We start from the raw sequence: 22,151 nt of genomic DNA, 5'->3' as shown, positions 1-22,151 counted from the left end.
CAGAGCTGCGCCATGGCTGAGATGCGCGTGGCTGTGGCGCTGACGCTACTGCGTTTCCGCCTGAGCGTGGACCGAACACGCAAGGTGCGGCGGAAGCCCGAGCTCATTCTGCGCACGGAGAACGGCATCTGGCTCAAGGTGGAGCCGCTGCCTCCGCGGGCCTGAAGGTCGGCGCTCCTGCGGATCCCGGGGGCCCAAGCCCCGCCCCGAGAGGCCTAGGTTCCGCCCCCGAGGGCCCAGGCCCCGCCCCCAAGGGCCTGAGGGCATAGACCACGCCCCCTGGAAGGCTCAGCTCCTGGAGGACCGGACTCCCCCGTTAAGCAGCCTGATGGTGCAGGTCACAACCACTCAAGGCAAAGGCTCCGCATCTGGAGGGTCTGATCCCGCCCCTCGAGGTCGAGAACCCGTCCCCCTAAGTGCCAGTTTCCGCCCTCTTATTTGAGGGACCAGGATTGGCCACGTTCCCTTGGGCTCAGGCCCCTCCCCAGCATCTCTCGGAGGACCAAGGATAGATACCTTAGGCCTCTAGGCTACAAGCCCAGTCTACCTCAGATCGCGGCTGGCTTTTAAATTGAAGACTTGAAAACTGGAGCCTGAGATCAGAACCCTGAACATCACCTTCCTGAAGCCTCCAGCTCACATGGATGAACTCCCGGGGCTGCATCCCAGGGCCCAGGATGTTTGTTGTTGACTTGTAAGCCCAGACTCTCCCTCTCAAGCCCCTTCCTTCTTCCCTTGCTCATAACCCCTTTGGCGAGTGTCCTGAATTTTGTAGAATATAAGCAAAGCATGCAGACAGCTCCTATCACCCACTCCCTAGCCAGATCAGATCCTCACACCTGGATTCCAGCAAGGAAATGAGGGGTCCTGGACAGCTGGGAAGTTGTGGGCTAGGAGGCTGGGAAGCCGTTTGTCTTTGGACATAAACTTGGGCTTTTTGTGACAGTTTGTGCATTCGTTTATTTCAACATGTGCATGCTAAGTCTCTTCAGTGGTGTCCGACTCTTTGCGACCCTATGGACTGTAGCCCGCCAGGCTCCTCTGTCCATGGGGTTCTCTGCACAAGAATAACTGGAGTGGATTGCCATGCCCTCCTCTAGGGGATCTTCCCAACCCAGGGTTCAAATCCCTTTTGTCCCCTGCATTGGCAGATGGGTTCTTTACCGTTAGTGCCACCTGGGAAGCCCCTTAATTCAAAATACTGCTTAGTAAGTGTCCAATGGCACTGGGCTGTGAGCACAACAGCAGGTAAATCCCTGCCCTCAGGAGGATGGGGGACATGTCTTGGACAAATAATTCCATGGGTAAATGTATTTACAACCTGTGACAATTGCTGCAAAAGAGAAGCTTTGGTGCTGGGCAAGCATAGCAGGGGATGAAGGGTGGCTCAAGGAGAGCTACTCTGATGCTGAACCTGGAGTAGAAGTTGAGGGTTGAGAAGGGAGTGAAGTGCATTCCAGGAAGCAGGAACAGCATCTGCAAGTGTCCTGGGGTGAGAGAGTGTGGTGTGCTCATGGAACTCACAAAGGGACTAGGGTGGCTGGATCTGGGGAGTGGGGCTGGAATGGAGGAAGGGTGGGAGGAAGGGTGGGTCATGTCACAGTACAGGTTTTATGCAGAGGGGGTGTGTGTGTGTGTGTGTGCTAAGTCGCTTCAGTTGTGTCTGACTCTTTGGAACCCCATGGACTGGAGCTGACCAGACTCCTCTGTCCATGGGATTCTCCAGGCAAGAATACTGGAGCAGGTTGCCGTTTTCTATTCCAGGGGATCTTTCTGGCCCAGGGATTGAACCCAAGGCTCTTGTGCCTCCTGCACTGGCAGGCAGATTCTTTACTACTGCACCGCCTCCTATAGAGGTGGGACGATGACAGTGACTACAATGATCATGTTAATTCATCACATATTTTTTTGAGCATCTGCTGTGAGCCAGGGAGTGTTTGAGTCCTTGCATCACTGACATTCTGGTGCTGGCAGTAGTGGGGGAAACAGATGACAGATAATAAACAAGCAAATAAATAAGTAAATTCACACAGCCTTGGAGGTCACTGGATGGATTTTGAATTTCATTGTGACAGAAATTGAGAGCCATGGAGGGTTCTGAGCCAAAGAGGGACAAGATTTGTCTTACAGGGACTTCCATGGTGGTCTAGTGGCTAAGACTACTCCATGCTTCTAATGCAGGGACATGGGTTTGATCTCTGGTCAGGGAACTAGATAGCATGTGCCACAACTAAGAGTTCACAGGTTGCAACTGGTGATTCCGCATGCCACAAAACAGAATTTTGGATTCCACGTGCTGCAACTAAGACCTGGAGCAACCAAATAAATAAACAAATATTAAAAAAATGTTATCTGACAGCTGTGGGTTGCTATGTTGAATAGAGACTGTGGCAAGGATGGGATGAGGGAAATCAGATTGGTTGGGGGTGGGGTGGGGTGGTGAGATGATGGTGGCTCTGCCCAAGCTGGGGGCTGTAGAAGCAACTAGCGGCGGTTGGATTATGATAAGAAATGATTGTTTCATGATTGTTATACTGGCAGGTCTGCAGATAAATGGAATGTGGGGTTTGGGAGAATGGGCCAACACCAGGTTTGGTTCTGTGGTGGTTTAGTCGCTAAGTTGTGTCCAACTCTTTGCGACCCCATGCACTGTAGCCTGCCAGGCTCCTCTGTCCATGGAATTTTTTCAGGCAAGAATACTGGAGTGGGTTGCCATTTCCTTCTCCAGGGGATCTTCCAGACCCAGGAATCAAACCCAGGTCTCCTGCATTGAAGGTGTATTCCTGCATTGCAGGTGGATTCTTTACCAACTGAGCTATGAGGGAAGACCAGGTCTGGGTCTGAGCACCTGGAAAGATGGACATGCTATCAGTTGAGATGGAGAATCCCAAATGGAGTGTTTTTATTTTTTGGGGGGAGGGGGGAAGGGGGAGGTGGTTTGAGATCAGCATGTTTGTTTGGCCCAGGGTAGTTGGAGAAGTCAACCTGGCAGCTGGGTAGATGGGTTCTAAATTTGGCCGAGTCCAGGGCTGGTGAGGTACATCTGGGGAGGCTCAGTGTTTAGAGGTTTAAAAAGCCTCAGGGCTAGGAGGGAATCCCTTGGTGTGTGTGTGTGCACGTCTACACACTGGGGAGCTTCTGAGTACACGAAGGAGGGGCTCAAGGACCAAGCCCCTGGTGTCTCCAAATGAATAATGAGGTATAAATCGATTGACTACTTCTTGTGTGCCCTTCCCAGATATTTTCATTTAATTTTCAAGGGTGCTGTTATTATCTCTTTTTGGGCTTTCTAGATGGCTCAGTGGTAAAGAATCTGCCTGCCAAGCAGGAGACGCGGGTTAGATCCCTGGGTCGGGAAAGATTCCCCTAGAGGAGGAAACGGCAACCCACTCCAGTATTCTTGCCTGGGAAATTCCATGGACAGAGGAGCCTGGCGGACTATAATCCATGGGGTCACAAAAGAGTCGCAGGCGACTTAGCAGCTGAGCACACACGCAGTCTCGTTTCACGGAGGTGGAAACTTGAGTTTCCCAGAATGAAACGACTCACCCCGAATCATACAACGATGTCCCTGGGACCTTAGAGGGGGCCCGGAGTCGTTTTCTACCCGATGCTTCGGGCTCCTTGTCCTGGCGGTGTCTCTAGCCCCTCTTTGCCCGGAAAGGAGTGGGCTAGGGAATGGGGTGGGGTTGGAGGCATGGAGGAGCGGAGGCAAACCTGGGAAACCGATCCTGGGGCGCCCTCAGGTGGCGTAAAGTGGGATCATCGCTCGGAATCCCGTGTCAGAGGCTACTGGCGGTCTAAGTGGGGAACTTGCGATTCCGGGCCCTACAGGCACCACTCGGCTTTGATGATGCTCCGTCTTCCACATCCTTGTTCAGGCTGAGGGTCTCTAGGCGCACACCATTCCCTAAATATCGCAACGGCATCTTTTGCCCCACCCTTTCCCTTGCAACCTTGTCCTCCACCGGCAAAAATAACTTGTCCCTGGGAGGCAAGAGGTGTGGGTTCAAACCCCGGCTCTGCCCGCTCCTAGCGGTGGGCTTGGGCGCATGACTGCCCCTCTCTGCTGCTCCGTTCTCCCTTATCGTGTGGATTTTACAGGATCACCATCCTTGTAATTAATGCAGATTGACTTTCCGCTAAGGGCTGTGGGTGGTGAATGAAGGAGACAAGGAGGAGGGGAAAGAGACAAGGTCCCCGAGACGCAGGTGCACCCGTGTGTGTGGTTCTTAAGGCCTGGTGCTGTCATTTATTGCTTTTAAATCTTCTCTCTCCTGAGTGTGTCGGAGGCTCCATCTGCTGGACGGTTCGGGAACAACAGGCTCTAAAGCGTCTGGTCTCCACTAGTTTAATGTGTGAGCGTGAGTGCGCGCGAGGTCGTGTGACTTGGTATGTTAGGGTGCATTTGAGTAAATATGCGAGCATCCATGTGACTGTGTGCAAGTATGTGAGTGTGTGTAAGTGTGTTTAAGAGTCAAAATGTGTGCACAGAGTGTGACTGTGTGCTGTGTGAGATGGTGGGTTCATGCATCCGTGTGTGCATGTGTGTGGGTGAGTGTGTTGGGAAGAGTGAAGAGGAGAATTGCACTCACTGAATGGCTGCAACTGTTCACATCAGGCTAGGCTTATCGCAGGAGCTGCTGTTCAAACTTCCCTCAGGCAGGACGTTCTGGAGATATAATGCCTTTGGAAGCAGCTCTAAGTAAGGACTGGAGAGGGGGACGGGTACATGTTCTCTGCTGTCTCCCAGAGGGACTGAGCCCCAGGTACTCGTAGTGTAAATTTCCTTGATAAAGCATCCTTTACCTGCTGCCTTCTCTTTTCTGTCTCACTTCCCCATTGTCTTACTGGCATTTTCTACAATCACCTCCCAAAGAAACAACTTACAGTTGAATTTTTGTCTCAAGGTCACTTCCAAATAAGATATTTTCACTTGAATCTTTACATCAGTGTTAAATTCTGGAGAACCCAAACGAAGACACATATATGGGTTTACTTCTCTAATTCCCATGTAAGTGTTAGTTGCTCAGTTGTGTCTGACTCTTTGAGACCCCATGGACTGTAGCCCACCGGGCTCCTCTGTCCTTGGGATTCTCCAGGCAAGGATACTGGAGTGGGTTGCCATTCCCTTCAACAGGGGATCTTCCTGATCCAGGAATGGAACCCGGATCTCCCTCACTGCAGGTGGAGTCTTTACCATCTGTAGACCTAATCTTATGCCTCTTCTTACCAAGAAGGAAGTGAGGCTCAGAGAAGGCAAGTCACTTGTTCAAGGTCACACAGCTGGAGATCAGGCAAAGGTGGGCATTGACCATGGGCTGTCTGACCCCAGGCCCAGGGCTTTCTCCCCTCTGGGAGTCTCCTCCTTGCTAAGGTCTCAGGGAATAAATGGGGTGAGGGGTGTAAACAGCCGGTGGCTCACTGATGTGTGTACCGGATGGACCCAAAGCTCTTGCCTTGTGCTCATGTCCTCATTCTGTCATAAAATAAGAGGAATAATGGCAAATACCATGCTTGGTGCTGACTGTGTGTCAAGGAACATTGTTGTAAGCACTTTATTGTTTATCTCCTCTCTCCTTCTCTCTCTCTTCCCCTTCCTTTCTCTCCATGTATTACATGGGAAACATTTTCACTCTGTTCCTGCTCCCCAACCACTAGCCCTGCAGTGTGGTGTGATTTTTTTTTTCGTTTTACAAAACTGCATATAAGAACATTTTCAATGTACACATTTGTGCACACATAACTATTTTTTGAGGACTCTAAACATGTTGGGAAATATATCTGTTTGTTAATTTTTATTGTATAATAAACCTCCAGGAAGTTTAGTAATTTAAAATGATAAACTTTAGCTCCCTGGCAAACTTAAAAAAACATCTTCTCAGCAACACCTTGGGAGAAGGCAATGGCACCCCACTCCAGTACTGTTGCCCAGAAAATCCCATGGATGGAGGAGCCTGGTAGGCTGGAGTCCATGGGGTCAAGAAGAGTCAGACACTACTGAATGACTTCACTTTCACTTTCCACTTTCCACTTTCATGCATTGGAGAAGGGAATGGCTACCCATTCCAGTGTTCTTGCCTGGAGAATCCCACGGACTGAGAAGCCTGGTAGGCTGCAGTCCATGGGGTAGCACAGAGTCGGACACGACTGAAGCGACTTGGCAGCAGCAGCAGCAACACCTTGATAATGTGTTTAATAACTGGGTCCTATACTTTGGCCGGAGAAGGCAATGGTACCCCACTCCAGTACTCTTGCCTGGAAAATCCCATGGACGGAGGAGCCTGGTAGGCTGCTGTCCATGTGGTTGCTAAGAGTCCGACACGACTGAGCGACTTCACTTTCACTTTTCACTTTTATGCATTGGAGAAGGCAATGGCAACCCACTCCAGTGTTCTTGCCTGGAGAATCCCAGGGACGGGGGAGCCTGGTGGGCTGCCGTCTATGGGGTCGCACAGAGTCGGACACGACTGAAGCGACTTAGCAGCAGCAGCAGCAGCATACTTTGGCCACCTGATGCAAAGAGCTGACTCGTTGGAAAAGACCCTACTGCTGGGAAAGACTGATGGCAGGAGGAGATGAGGGTGGCAGAGGATGAGATGGTTGGATGGCATCACCGACTGAATGGACTTGAATCTGAGCAAGCCCTGGGAGATGCTGAGGGACAGGGAATTACCGTGCTGTAGTCCGCAGGGTCACAAAGAGTCAGAAACAACTTAGTGACTGAATAACGACAACTGGCCTAGTCTAGCTGACGCACAAAATAAAATCATCATAATCTCTTAAGGGGAAGGATGGCAAAGAGTTTACGGCTAGCTTTAATTTACTACTAGGGGAGTTAGAAGGGGACAAATGATCTCTTTTTTAGTATTACACTTCCCAAGGGGCATTTCTCCAAGCTTCCCTTCTGTGGCTTGGGGTGGTCCTTGGTGGTCAGGCTAGTTTTTGTGAGCAATCATTACCCAGTAAGCAGACAGGGCAGATGATGGTGATGAAGAAGGAGGAGGAGGAAGGGGAGGAGGAGGGATGTGGGGAGGAAGGAGACTATTCATGACTATATTGACAAAAATAATACTCCCTAGGGGTTTTTCCTCACTGTGTGTGTTCTCTGTATTTTTCCAAAGTTTTCCTCCAGCCTTTCTGGCTCCCAAGCCAGTTTATTTGATCTTCTGCCACCTGGGCCAGAAAGCTGGCAGCTCTGCCATCTGGTTCTCCCTACAGTGTGGCCTCAGGGACCTGTTGGTTTTCGATCTCAAACCTGCTTCAGGGCTGGGAGTGTTGAGTCAGATAGCATCAGCTCCACTGTGGGTCTCCAGCATGGCTGGTTCTGGATGCTCCCACCAGCCTTGATTATCTTAGCCCATTTGAAGACAGAAGCAAGAATGAACATGTGTGTCCCACCCTGTGCCAGATCTTTATAGTCCTGGTATGGCTTCAGGGGGTGGTTCTTATTCATGGCCCACTTTCCATGTCATTCAGCTTTCTGATTGAAAGCCACCTCAGGGAGGCCCTCCCTGACTGCCCCGTCCAGAGCAGTGCTCTTGGTCACATTCTAGTGCATCTCACTCTGTTAATTTCCCTAATTCCTGCCACCATCCGACTTGGTCTTATTTCCTGTGGACTTCCTCCACTAGATGTGAGCTCAATGATCCAGAGAACTTGTTCATCCCGTGTGCTGGGTCCCAGCCCTGTGCCTGCTATAGAGTGGATGGGCAAGTATAGCTTGTTGTTGAGGAATGAGCCACCTGGGGGATATAAATCCTGTCTTCATCTGCAGAGGAGGACATGAAGGTTAGAGAGGGCAGTTGACTTGCCCAAGGTCACATAGCCAGCGAGTAGCAGAGCTGAGACTTGAACTCCGTCAGTGCTTCTGAGTCCAGAACTTGTGCCTTCCTAATAGCTGACGGAGAAGAGGTGAAATGCCAGCCAGCAGGCAGCCGGCAGGCTTGTTCTAGAGAGACTCCAGGCTGGTTCTTGAGAGGTGTGTCTTTATTATGACAACAAATAAAAACTCTTCATCTGTTTTGTGTGACCAGCTATGTGCCGTTCATTGTGCTAAATCCTTATTTCTTTTTAAAATTGTGTTTTGTTGATAAACGTTCTAGCAGCTCAATGTGGGCGAAAAATGCATGCGGGACTCCAGTTTACTTCCCTCAGTTCCACGGTGTTGTGTGGATTCTTCTGGATTTTTTCAACACCTATACAAACAAGTGCACACATCCACGTGCATTCACAGGCTTTGTTTATAATCTCACCTTTGTGCTGTGCTCGGTCGCTCAGTTGTGTCTGACTCTTAGCAGCCCCGTGGACCATAGTCTGCCAGGCTCCTCTGTCCACCAAATTCTCCAGGTGAGAATCCCAGAGTGGGTAGCTATTTTCTTCTCCAGGAGATCTTCCCGACCAAGGGACTGAACACATGTCTCCTGCGTTTCCTGCATTGGCAGGTGGATTCTTAATCACTGTGCCACCTGCAAACTGTTTTGAAACATACTTTTTCCTGCTCTTTCTGCCTGTGTCTAATGGGATGCTTGCAACTCTCTGTGAGGTTCTATCAACATATTTAACAGATGTGAAAAGTGAGGTTCAGAGGGGTGATGGACTGTGCCAGTGACTGGTGATTCCAAGCAACCACCATAGCTGGTCTGGCACAGGCTTCCCACTGCCTGGCTCTGGGTAGGAGTGGAAGGACCCCTGGCAAAGGGACAGAGGGAGAGTGGCTCCTTTTGTCAACACTGTCTGGGGACATTCCGTAAGCCAGGCTTGTGTGATTTGGCAGCTGAGATGTTGTTTGATGAGAAACCACTGGAGACGCTCCAGTCTCCTCAGGCACAGAACAGAAGGTCCCCATCTGAGGCTTCCTGTCCTCCTGTGCTGGGTCCCTTTATTCTCCTACCATCTGATCCAGGAAGCCGGGTGGTGGATCCTGCCCCTCCTGTAGCCCCTAGGCCAGCTGGACTTTGAGTTCTTGGCCACACAGTGAAGCAGTCTTTAATCCTGGCTTCTGGAGAGAATGCTGGACCAAAATTTTCACCTTAGCTGGTTCCCCCAAGGACTTGGCAACTGCCATCACAGTGTGGGTGCTGAAAGGACAAGGACAGGCTTGCTTGTGCCTACTCTGTGATCGTGGGGCCCTTTTAACTATGCAGTCCATTCCCCCTCTTCATTTGGGTCCCGCTCAAAGGTCACCTTCTCCTGGAAGCCCTCATGTCCCTATCACTGTCTGGTAATTCTTGATCATTTATCTGATCATCGCCCTTCTCCCCATTAGAGGAGTCCTTTGACAGAAGAGACAATGTCTCCTGTGCTTATAGCTACGTCCTACCCTCTAGAATTGTTTCTAGAGCATAGTAGACACTCAGTAAATACACAGCCACCCAGGCCTGGCAAGGACAGATTTTTCTCCTGATTTTACAGATTAAAAAAAGTGAGAGACAAACCGGGTACAGTTCCCTGTCATATATTGCAGAGCCTGACTCAGGTCTCTTAAAACAGTGACTCTCAAACTTTAACAAGCACAAGAATCCCTGGAATCTGTTTAAAACATAAATTCTGATTAGGTAAGTACAATCCGACAGTAATGATCTGTCACTGTGTGACGAACACCCCCAAAATCTTTTTTCTAATTATTTTAAATTAATAACTTTTAAATGTTGTTTTGGGGTGTAGCTGATTAACAATGTTGTGATAGTTTCAGACAGACAGCTAAGGGATTCAGTCAGGCATCTACATGTATCCATTCTCCCCCAAACTCCCCTCCCATCCAGGCTTCCACATAACACTGAGCAGTTGCCTGTAGGTCGATTTGGTTATCTGTGGCTCAGCTGGTAAAGAATCCAGCTATCTTGTGACTCAGCTGGTAAAGAATCCACTTGCAATGCGAGACCTGGGTTCGATCCCTGGGTTGGGAAGATCCCCTGGAGAAGGGAAAGGCTACCCACTCCAGCATTCTGGCTTGGAGAATTCCATGGACTGTATAGTTCATGGGGTCACAAAGAGTCGGACACCACTGAGTGGCTTTCACTTTCACTTCACTTTTAAATATAGCAGTGTGTACGTGTCCACCCCAAACTCCCTTACTATCCCTCCCCCTCATCCTCACTGATCCCTCCCAGCCAGCAACCATAAATTTATTCTCTAAGTCTGTGAGTCTCTTTCAGCTTTGTAAGTAGGTTCATTTGTATCATCTCTTTTTAGATTCCACATGTAAGGGATGTCATACATTTGTCCTTCTCTGTCTGATTTACTTTACTCGATATGACAGTCTCTAGGTCCATCCATGTTGCTGAAAATGGCATTATGTCGTTCTTTTAAATCAGCCCCCAAACCTTTGTGGCTTAAAACAATGGCTACTTTATTTTCTCTTATGCTTCTGCAAGGCAACTGGGAACCCTGTGATGTCACCCAAGGCTGTGATCATCTGGAGGCTCAGCTGGCTGGACCATACAGATGGCGCCCTCTTGTGGCCCGCAGGTGACACTGACTGCCGGCTGGGAGATAATCCAAGGCTGCTGATCAGAGCTTCTCCACCCGGCTTGGGCTTCTCCATCGTATGGTGACTGAGTTCCAAGGGATTGTGTTTCTAGAACAGCACGTAGGGCTTCCCTGGTGGCTCAGTGGTAAAGAATCTGCCTGCCAATGTAGTAGACACAGGTTTGATCCCTGGTCTGGGAAGATCCCACATGCTGCAGAGCATAAGCCCCCGCATCACAACTACTGAGCCTTTGCTCTAGAGCCTGGGAGCCACAAGAGAAAAGCCCAGCAGCAGTGAAGACCAAGCGCAGCCCAAAATAATAAATAAATAAAATTATATACATAAAAAAACTTGTAAATTAAACTGCCAAACCAGTCTAAGGCCCATCACTGGCATGGTGCTACCTGACCACACAATGTTAGTTAAACAGTGTCAGGCCTGATTCAAGGAGAAGATAAAATAATTCCTCCTCTCACTGGGGACAATGGCAGAAATTTTGCAGCCATCACCATTACCTTGGTGTGTTAAGAGTCCAGAGTTCTGCATTTCCTCGATGTTGCTGCTATTGCCGGTGCTGCTGGTCTGAGGACCCCATTTTGGGTGGCCAGGTTTTACAGCTTGTCGTTATAAAGGTCCCTTTCTTCCCTCAACAGTTAATGAGTTCTGAATATATGCCAAGATTCGCTTTCACTAGTCCTGTCTTGTTGAATTACTTCCCTGTGTGGCTGGAGAGAGTTATTGCACCTCTCTGGACCCCTGTTTCCTCTTCTTTCTTCCTGCTTCTCCCCACCCCTCTCTGGCTAGCCCTGCTGCTTCTCACCTGCTCCCTCCCGGCTCCTGCCTCTTTTCTGGATGGAACTGTCAGTGGCTGGATCCACCCCAGCAGAGAAGAAGAGTCTAGGACGGTGCACCCAAACTTGCTGGGGGCTCCAGGCTTCCCAGATGGCTCAGTGGTAAAGAATCTGCCTGCTAATGTAGGAGATGCATGTTCAGTCCCTGCATTGGGAAGATCCCCTGGAGGACGGCATGGCAACCCATTCCAGTATCCTTGCCTGGAGAATCCCATGGACAGAAGGGCCTGGCTGGCTACATAGTCCATGGGGTCGCAAAGAGTTGACTTAGTGACTAAACAACAAGGACCAGGCACCTGAAGCCTGATGAAGCCTCCTGAAGCCACCCGAAGCCGGATCAGGTAGACCCGGAAGAAGTAGCGGGTAGCAGAGGTGGGGGAAGAAATCTGGGCATCTCTCCAGCTTTATGAGATGCAGGAAGAATGTCTGAGCTTCTTTCATTCAGCAGCTGCATCCTTTAAACCCACCCTCATCTTTTAGCCTGACCATGAGGAGAGCTCATGGGGGGCTGAGACCACTTTACAGGGAAATTTGGGAATGGGATCTGGAAAATTTGTGTCCCCTTTAACACTTACATCCCATGTTCCAGAAGGGAAGGCTGAGCCCAGAGAAAGTGAAAGTGTTAGTCACTCAGTCGTGTCTGACTCTGTAACCCCAGGACTGTAGCCGGCCAAGCTCCTCTGTCCATGGGATTCTCCAGGCAAGAATACTGGAGTGGGTTGCCATGTCCACCTCCAGGGGATCTTCCTGACCTAGGCATCGAACCTGGGTCTCCTGCATTGCAGGTAGATTCTTTACCGTCTGAGCCACCAGGGAAGCCCAGAGAAAGTGGGCACAAACCACAGTGAGAGTGAGGCTCCCCACTCGGGATCTCCCTGCTCTGCCCTCCCCTGTGTGAACCCTGCTCTCTACGAGTGCCTCGCAAGCCTTGCACCTCATGCTTCCAGATGCTCTCTTCGACTGAGTCATTTTTCCTCTGAATCTAACGTGGGTAATTCCAAGTCAGGCTGGATTCTTTGTTCCTGCTTGCTACAGTCATGGCTCAACACACACCCTGGGCTGTTGGGAGGAAGGACTTGAACTCCTGCCAGGCTGTGTGCCCTAAAGGGCAGAGGCTTCAGATCTCTGAGCTTCCTGATTGTGTGCTGAAAAATGATCCACGATGCCTTCCGGGCACACGCATGGAGAGGAGCTGCAGAGATGTTTTGGGACAAGGCTGGGCCAGGCCCTGCTCACCTGGCACCTGAACGTTCATGCTTTGAGTGCCACACCCTAGTCTTGGAAGGGCAAGGGGGTTGTAAACTGGGGGTTGTAAACTTGGGCTGCAGAGTCACCTTTGTTCACACCCCAACAAACCCATGCGGGAGGTGCTGAGTCCTGAGAGTTCAGGGTTTGTGCCATGTGACCCTGAGCTGGTCTCTCTGGCCAGATACCTCCGGTTTGAAGTCTTGGGCTGGACGCCAGGTTGGGGAGGAGGCACGCAGGGACTGGCTGTCAGGCAAGCCCAGTCTCCCTGCCATTCAGAGGTTGGGCCAGAGGGAAAGAGACCTCCCAGAAGGAGGACAGAGGAAGTTGTGTGGGACAAGCTGCTCCTGACCGAAGGTGCTGGGCTGGTGTTGCTGGGGCCGAGGGTTCTGGTCTGGGGCAGGAAGTGCGTGCTGCCCTAGACAGGGTAGCTCCAGAGAGAGAGACGCACACCCCCGCCTTCCCCTCCCCGGGGATGGTGGTTTCCTTGCAACTGGAGCTCCTGGCAACCTTCTACTAACTCGTTTCTTCATCTGTCTTTTTCTTTCTCTCTTCTCTCTCTTCCTTTCATTTCCCTTCCCTTTCTCTTTCTTTATTTTTCTGTCTCTCTTTCTCTCTCCCTCTTCCTCTGAATTTCTGTTTCTCCCTCTCCTTTCCCAGTCCCTGTCTGTCTCTGAGCCCTTCTTGCCCATCCCTGCCCCTCACTCCCTTGCTCCTCTCCCTCTATCCATCTCTGCTTCACAGCTCACCATTACTGTCTCTTCCTTTATCCTCAGGACTCACCCTCCACCCCATCTGACCACAGGATGCTGGAGCTGAGCCTGTCCTGGCTGGGACTCGGGCCGGTGGCAGCCTCCCCATGGCTGCTGCTGCTACTGGTCGGGGCCTCCTGGATCCTGGCCCACGTCCTGGCCTGGATCTACGCCTTCTATGACAACTGCTGTCGCCTCCGATGCTTCCCGCAGCCCCCCAAACGGAGCTGGTTTTGGGGTCACCTCGGCCTGGTGAGTGGGGGCAGCAGGATAGGTCTAGGGGATCAGGGCGGATAGACTTCCTGAGGGTCAGGAATGGGGCTCAGAGAGCTGGGAGTCTGGGATTAGGCTGGGGTCTGTGGTAGCAAGGGAAACCTCTTGCCTCACCTCCCACCCACTGGGTCCAGTCCTCTCTTCTCTGTCCATCCTATGCTCCAATGCCTTCCTTCTTCTTCTTTTTTAAATTTGCTTATTTCACTCACCAGATCTTAGTTGCGGCATGCAGGATCTTCAGCCTTTGCTGTATGTGGGAGCTTTAATTGCAGAATGCAGGATCTAGTTCCCTGACCAAGGATCGACCCTGGGCCTTCTGCATGGGGAGCATGGAGTCTTAGCTCCTGGGCCACCAGGGAAGTCCCCCCTGTGCTTTTCTTGTTCCCCAATGCTGTCCTCACCCCAAGCCTGTTTTGGGTCATGTTCCTGCTTGTCTTCCCCACATTTGTGCACATCTGAGGGGCTCTCAGGGTGGGCCGCAGAGAGCTGGGTCCCGTGGTGTCCCCACAGACTGTACAGCTGGTCTTGAGGCCTCCTCAGAGCCACTGTCCAGGATCTGTTCCAGTTGGGCCTTGGGCCAGCATCTGCTCCTCTGTGGGCTTCTGGTTCCCAATAGGAATTAACTATGAGCCCCACCCCATCTTCCCCCCATGGGGTCAGAGGAATGTGTGGACAGTCTCTCCTCCCTTTCCTCAGGCACCTTCATTTACCTATCTTGCCTTCCACCCCCAAGACGTATCAGTGAGCCCTGCTGCCCAACTTGGGTAAAAGTGGGCCACTCTCTTTTTCAGAATCACTCTGCTCTAACGGTCAAACTTCCTGGAAGGAGGCTTCTGGCCCACCTTCCTAGCCTTATCCTCAGAGGCCTTTCCTCTGTGTTCAGTCGGCCCCTTTTTGCCACAATCACACTTAGGGTTTTGTCATCACCCGTAAGGGCGCCACCTCCAAAACCACTGATCTGAGGATTGCATTCTCTGATCACAACCCTTCTTCCTTTGAGCTTCTGTTTTCTTCATCTCCCATCCTAGATCCTGCCAGGATATCCAGTCCCTTCTACACCCCAGTCCAATGGCTTCCTTTCCATCCTACTGCCTTGGACACCTTTAGCTTAGATTCCCATCCTTTGTACTTGGGCTGTGGTGTCTGGCCAATTGGGCTTTCCTTCATAACTCTTTGAATAAGAGCTAAACCCTCCAAGCATTCTGATCTTTTCTCCACGATGATGCCAGAGGTCACAAAACAGCACAAAGAGGTGACATGAACATCCCCACCTGCCCATTCCCAGTGGGCTTTCTTCTGAATAAAACCTCTGATCTGCTGTCTCAGAGCTGTTTTCACTCACTGCCTCTGTTTCTCTGTTTGCTTTCTCCTGCTCCAGTCTGGTCCCTACCTCCATCTGGCATCTGCTTCTGCCAGATGGCTGTGATCTCTAGGTCTCTACATCCCATGGACTCCATCCAGCCCCATCTCATCCAACTCCCAGCAGCTCTCTGAGCTTGTGGACCACCCTGTCCTCCTGAAACCTGCTTTTCCTCTTGGTTCCAGCACACACCCTCCTCTGGTCTCTCCCCTAATCCCCATAGCTCCTCTGTCTCCTTTTGGCTCCTCCTTTGCTCCATCTTTCCATGTGAGGAACCCCCGCCCCCAACATTCTAACCCTTTCTCCTTCTTCTGTTTCTTCTGAGGATATTTCCTCACCTAGGACTCCAACTCGTAAGGCGACCATCAGTTTCCTCTGTAAGTGAATTTCAAGTTCACATGTCTCCTGATCCCAAGGTCATCCAGCTCCTTCCTCCTCTTCTCACGTGAAGGTGGAGGGTCTCATAAACACCCCATTCTTTGGTCAGAATCTGAACTCATGGCTCCCTCCCCAATCCTGCCCCTGCCCTCAATCTAGTGCATCCTTATAGCTGTCCACATCCCATTCTCTGGGGCCCCTGAGCCTGCCCATTTCCCTCACCCATGTGCCCAGTCCTAATGTGCTGCCTCCACAATCTGTCCCCCGTCTGTCCCCTCTGCATCTCCTATCATCCATGGCCCCATCCACCGTCATTTTTCTCCAGGAATCCCTGCCAAGCCTTCTCTCTGGTCTCCTTATTGCCACTGGCATCCCCTCCATCCTCTTTCTCTTTTTAGCCCTGGATAGACTTTTCTGAAATTCCATTTAGGTCATGCCGTTTCTTGGCTGAAAACTGTTCAATGACTGCCTATCGCTCTGAAGATAAAGACTAAATGTTTCCAGGCCGGCACCTGCAGTTCTCCTTAGCCTTGTGCATGTCATGGTCACTCTGAGCTTCTGCTTTATCTCTTCAGTGAACCAAGCTCTACCCACTGCAGGGTTTTTGCTTGTGCTGCAGGAAGCACTCCCCTTCCTGTGTTTACCCCCTGGATTCCTCCTTATCCTTCCATTTTTGGCTCAAGTATAACTATCTTCTCTAAGCGTCCCTTGACTCCCCCAGACTCTGATCTCTGACTTTGCTCATTTGTGGTTGTTCAGTCTCTAAGTCACGTCCGATTCTTTGCAACCCCATGGACTGCAGCACAGCAGGCTGCCCTGTCCTTCATTATCTCCTGGGGTTTGCTCAAACTCATGTCCATTTAGTCGATGATGCCATCTTATCCTCTGACGTCCCCTTCTCCTCCTGCCTTCAATCTTTCCCAGCATCAGGGTCTTTTCCAATGAGCCAGCTCTTCATATCAGGTGGCCAAAGTATTGGAGCTTTAAAACTTCAGCATCAGTCCTTCCAACAAACATTCAGGGTTGATTTCCTTCAGGATTGACCGGTTTGATCTCCTTGTAGTCCAAAGGACCCTCGAAAGTCTTCAACATGTGTCAGTTCAAAAGTGTCAGTTCTTTGGCACTCAACCTTCTTTATGGTCCAATTCTCACATCTGTACGTGACTACTGGAAAAACCATATCTTTGACTATATGGTCTTTGTTGGCAAAGTAATGTCTCTGCTTTTTAATACGCTTTCTAGGTTTGTCATAGCTTTTCTTCCAAGTAGCAAGTTTCTTTCAATTTTATGGCTGCCGTCATCATCTGCAGTGATTTTGGAGCCCAAGAAAACAGAGTCTGTCACTGTTTCCATTTTTCCCACATCTCTTTGTGATGAAGAGATGGGACCAGAATTCATGATCTTTATTTTTTGAATGTTGAGTTTTAAGTCAGTTTTTTCACTCTTCTCTTTCACCCTCATCAAGAGGCTCTTTAGTTCCTCTTTGCTTTCTGCCATTAGGATAGTATCCTCTGCATATCTGGGGTTATTGATATTTCTCGGGGCAGTCTTGATTCCAGCTTGTGATTCATTCAGCCTGGCATTTCTCATGATGTACTCTGCATGTAAGTTAAAAAGCAGGGTGATAATATATAGCCTTGTTGTACTCCTTTCCCAATTTTGAACCAGTCTTCTGTTCATGTCCGGTTCTAACTGTTGCTTCTTGACCTGCACACAGGTTTCTCAGGAAACAGGTAAAGTGGTCTGGTATTTCCATCTCTTTACGAAGTTTATGCAGTTAGCTGAGAGCCACACAGTCAAAGGCTTTAGTGTAGAAGCAGCAGTAGATGTTTTTCTGGAATCCTGTTGCTTTTTCTATGATCCAGCTGATGTTGGCAATTTCATCTCTGGTTTATCTGCCTTTTCTAAATCCAGCTTGTACATTTGGAAGTTCTTGGTTCATGTATTATTGAAGCCTAACTTAAAGGATTTTGAATATTATCTTGCTAGAATGTGAAATGAACACAGTTTTATGGACTTGGCCCTGCTCATGATTAAATAGTTAGTTGTCCAGTTACTTATTTATTATCCATCTCTGGATAACCCTAGATGTTTGCTCTGGGGACAAACATGATATATACATGGCCCAGCCTGTTTAATAAATGTTTGGTAATACTGTGGTGGAGGCCTGGGTAACTTGCCATCACTTCACATTCTCATCCAAGGCCAAAGGCACAAGTGTCCAGCTCCTCTCTCCCCCTCCCCCAGACCAGCATCTCACAGAACAGCATGTCCCAAGCACATTGTAAAGCTTGCCTGAGATTACAGGGCTTGTGAAAGGTTGTTGCTAAACCATGAAAAGACACCAGGATTCTTGGCCTCCAGAGAAGAAGAATTCAATCCGGGGCCAGAGACGAGGCTTGATCGCTCAAAGCTTTTGTGTAATTAAGTTTTATTAAAGTATAAAGGAGATAGAGAGAGCTTCTGACATAGACATCAGAAGAGGACAGAAAGAATACCCCCATGCTAGTTTTTAGCTGGATGTTATATATAGTTACTGCTGCTGCTGCTGCTAAGTCGCTTCAGTTGTGTCCGACTCTGTGTGACCCCATAGACGGCAGCCCACCAGGCTCCCCTGTCCCTGGGATTCTCCAGGCAAGAACACTGGAGTGGGTTGCCATTTCCTTCTCCAATGCATGAAAGTGAAGAGTGAAAGTGAAGTCGCTCAGTCATGTTTGACTGTTAATGAAAGAAAGGATTGTCTTAAAACTCAGAATGGCACCAGGCCCATCATCCATAAGATGTATTTTGGGATAATCTTGGCACCAGATGAGTAGATTGACTTGAATTTCTTGTAGAAGGGCAGATTACCATACAAATAGTTTTGTTTACATGGATCAGGGGAACAATGTCTGAGTATAACATATGGTTTGTCAAGTAGGTTCTGAGCCATTAGGTGGAACCGACTTTAAGACAGAATCTGGGATAAATGCATAGTACATTAACATAGTTTAAGACAAACATTTCCATAAGAAAAGTGCATTGGTTAACTCAAGGTTTGAGAACAGTTACCTTCAGGTGAAACCAGGTGTCATTATGGCAACACAGTATTTTAAGAGAAACCTTTTAAATTTCTATAGAGAAGGAAAAAAATATCACTAGTTTGTTTCCTCCTGCCGCTTAAGAGAGATAAAAATGTCTGACACTTGCAGCCTATTTCCTCCATTTGGAGACCCCTGGCCTTCCTGCCTGTTACCCTCTCACTTGGAATGTTCTCAGAGAGCCCTAAAGTTACCCTTCTGACTCCCCATCCAAGGGCTTGGCTGTGGAGGCTGGTCTCAATCATGCTTTTCTCCTCCAATATCTCCTGCTGTGTGACTTTGGCTAAGTTTCTCTCCCTCTCTGAGCTGAACTTATCAAATGCCTCAGGGTCCTTAGGGAGTAGAGTGTGTGTGTTCTCGGTCATTCAGTCATGCCCAACTCTTTGCAACCCCATGGACTATAGTCCACCAAGCTTCTTTGTCCGTGGGATTCTCCAGGAAAGCATACTTGAGTGGGATTTTCCAGACCTAGGGATTGGACCTGTGTCTCCTGCATTTGCAAGTAGATTCTTTACCGCTAGTGCCACCTGGGAAGTCCCCAGTGAGCAAGGAGCAGTTCCAAAGGTAAAAATGACATATGTTCACCTACCTGGAGCACCTGGGGGCTTGAATGGGGTGTCCTGAGGGACTGGAGAGGGTGCCTCACCAGAAAGCAACTCTCCCTTCTTCTTCTTTTGGGGGATATGGCTTCGGTTTCTTCATTTGTAATTGGCATGATTTATGGGAGTGTCCAAGAAGCAGGTTCTATCTCTGCTTCTTGGGAAGATCTTTGGTTGGGAAGATTGCCTGGAGAAGGAAGTGACAACCCACTCTAGTATTCTTGCCTGGAAAATTCTATGGAGTGAGGAGTCTGGTGGGCTATAGTCCACCAAATGGGATTATAAAGAGTTGGACACTACTGAGAGACTAAAGAGCGATAGTAGCAGCATGGGAGTGTCCATAGGTTCAGGAAAGAGATAGATAGCTAGGATGTACTGTGAGAAATAGATAGACAGGATGTACTAGATAGATATCTATACCTAGATAGATATTTGGTTGGCCAAAAACTTCATTCAAACCTTCCATACAATGCTATGGAAAACCTGAATGCACTTCTTGGCCAACCCAGTAGCTAGCTAGCTAGCAGACAGAGAGGATGCACTGTGCATAAAGCCTCATTAGCAGAAGGGGTTCAGAGGTGAGACGGGCTGTCTTGATTGATGGGCAGAGTTAACCTGTGTCCCTTAGAGTCAATCAGGGCTGGAAAGTCCCAGGACTGTAGACCCTTAACCATTGAAGGAATTTAAGGCTATGTGGATGGGCCAGAACATGAAAGGATGCGGACTCAAAACCCAGAGACAAGTCCTGAGTCCACCCCGCTACTGACAAACCTCCTCCATAGGGATCTTCTCATGTGTCCACCCCTGGGGCTGGCACCACTCCCAAGATGAGAAAAATGATTTCTTTGAGCTAAGGTCATCCTCCCTGTAGGCAGAGACTGTCTTCTCCCTTGCCCTGGGATGCCCCCTTGGGACTTGGAGAGCCTCTGAGTCCCTCCCATCTCTGGCATGAAGAAGCATGGGAAGCAGAGATTCCCTCCGTCTGTGCAGGTTCCCTCACATTGTTCACTGCAGCAGCTTCTTCTGGGGGAGTGATGGCTATTGCCTTGCTTGCATGTCCTCCTAACAGTGCAGGGCTTGAGGGACTTCGCTCCACTTCACTCACCTGCCCCCAGGGACTTACGATCTGGTTGGGCTCCATCATCTTCCTCATCATTTTCTGCCACCATGACATTGCCTGATCTGTCACCAACACCACGGGTGTCCACCTGGGACAGGTGGTAGTGGGTGCCATGGCAGTTTCTGAGGGCGGTGAGCCCCTCATTGGCAAACTTCTGTTCACTTCCCGCAGGTCCCAGGGCCCCTCCTGCTCTTAGACACTTTTGGTTGACTTTTCTCCCCCCTTTCATTTATTTGCCAACCCCGTTCTGGTGTTCTGAACATTGCTTGGGGATCCTTGCAGAGACTGAGCTCTGAGCTCTGCTGTGGTGGACCCTCCAATCTTGGTCACACAAGATTAGAGATATCCCTGATCCTGTGTGGTCTGGGTGGGTCTGAGGGAGAGACACGGGCTGGTGGAGCCCAGAGAGGAAGCAGGGCTTTTGCTATTGGGGCAGGCCGAAGGACTTCTTGGAGTAATAGTTGTTGGAAGTGGGTTGGGAACAATTAATAGGCTTTTTTTTTTTTTTTAAAAGAAAACAAGTGAAAGTATATTCTGTGGAGAGGACTAGTGCACTCAAAGGCCTGTAAGTGAAAGAGTGAGCACCTGGGTTTTGAGCCATAGGGAGGGGTTCAGGGCAGCTAGGGTGATGCAGGTGAGAGGCAGAGAAAAGGTGGAGAGAATAGGGAGACAAGGGCTTTGAGACCAGGTAGGAGCAGGGGATTGATTCTGAGAGCAGTGGGGAGCCAGGGAAGGTGTGGAGATGAGGAGAAACAGGGATGGGGAGTAGGAGAGATGGACAAAGAAATAGGGGCAGCAAAAGAGAGATACAGAGAAAGAATGAGGGAGAGAGACTGAGAGAAGGACACACAGAGACATAAATGGAGCAAAAGAAAATACATATACACAGATACAAACATATCTATCTTCTACCTATTTATCAGTCCATCTACCCACTTTCTATCACGTCCGTCATATCTGCTTATTTATCTATATATTTTCCATTTATCCATACATCCATAATCTATCTGTCACCTACCATCTGTCTATACCTATCCATCATTTATCCAACCATCACCTAGTCATCCATCCACCCATCTTTCTATCCATCCATCTATCCACCCATCATCTAATGATTAGTGGATTAGTAGATTATCTATCTATCCATCCATCCACCCATTATCTCCTCCCACCTCTCACCCCTGCCCTCTTTCTCTCTCTCCCCCACCATTCTCCCCTCTCTCTCAGTCAAAATACAGAGATGAAGAGAATAAGGGGACAGACAGAGGCACATAGAGGGGCATGAAAAAATACAGAGAGCAAGAGAGAAAGCTGACTCAGATGGAGAGAGTATAGGTCAACAATGCAGGTAGAAGAGGATAAGGGGGTGAGTGGGTGCGGTGGGTAGGGGGATGAAGTGGGAGGGTGTAGCTTCTGGCGCCTTCTGTCAAGCCCGGTCTCAACCCCACCTGTTCCCAGGCACAGAGCAATGAGGAGAGCATGCGGCTGGTGGAGGAGCTGGGCCACTACTTCCGCGACGTCCACCTCTGGTGGATGGGGCCCTTCTTCCCCATCCTGCGGCTTGTTCACCCTAACTTCGTTGCCCCTCTGCTCCAGGCATCAGGTATCTCTCCCAGGAGCACCCCCTCCCAGCCTCTTCCCTGGCCCCTGCTCCCAAGCCCTTCCCACTCCTGGACAGACCAGGTTGAGCAGGAGAACGGACAGCATTGACAGAGACCTGCTGGGTGATTCTGGTAAAGTCTCCAGTTCTCTCTGGTTGCCGAAGTCTTTTTTCAGTTTTGGGTGGTGGAAAATCAACACTATTGGTCCACTATGTCAGATGTTCCAGGAGAGGTCAGAGGGTGCTGGGGCAAGCATGATGTCCTTGGTGCTTAAAAGTGCATTTTGTAGAGTGCTGTGCTGTGCTTGGGGATTTAGGATATGCTGAACCACGTAGGAGCCATGTCCAGGTGTGCTGGGACGTGCTGTGTCATGTTGGAGTGTGTCTAAGCACATAGGGTTGTGTTGATGGGGTCCACTCTA

The 22,151-nt window shown here is 49.7% G+C and overlaps 2 protein-coding genes across 2 annotated transcripts in view; both read left to right on the top strand.

The window, feature by feature from the left end:
• The window catches only part of LOC104984324 (cytochrome P450 4F22), a 21,867-nt gene extending 21,702 nt beyond the window's left edge, over window positions 1-165 (top strand). The window contains exon 12 of the mRNA XM_010834000.1: window positions 6-165. Coding sequence (XP_010832302.1) covers window positions 6-165 — 160 coding nt within the window. The remainder of the gene's footprint in view (window positions 1-5) is intronic.
• A 12,632-nt stretch (window positions 166-12,797) lies between these two features.
• Window positions 12,798-22,151, top strand: part of LOC104984303 (cytochrome P450 4F6-like) — a 31,413-nt gene continuing 22,059 nt past the window's right edge. Inside the window, exons 1-3 of the mRNA XM_010833980.1 lie at window positions 12,798-12,924; window positions 13,344-13,571; window positions 21,588-21,732. Of these exons, the coding sequence (XP_010832282.1) occupies window positions 13,374-13,571; window positions 21,588-21,732 (343 nt within the window). The 5' untranslated portion in view covers window positions 12,798-12,924; window positions 13,344-13,373. The remainder of the gene's footprint in view (window positions 12,925-13,343; window positions 13,572-21,587; window positions 21,733-22,151) is intronic.

This window comes from Bison bison, unplaced genomic scaffold (assembly GCF_000754665.1).
Source record: "Bison bison bison isolate TAMUID 2011002044 unplaced genomic scaffold, Bison_UMD1.0 scf7180017863978, whole genome shotgun sequence".
Lineage (NCBI taxonomy): Eukaryota > Metazoa > Chordata > Mammalia > Artiodactyla > Bovidae > Bison > Bison bison.
The sequence above is the reverse complement of the archived record's forward strand: the minus strand, read 5'-3'. Positions and strand labels throughout refer to the sequence as shown.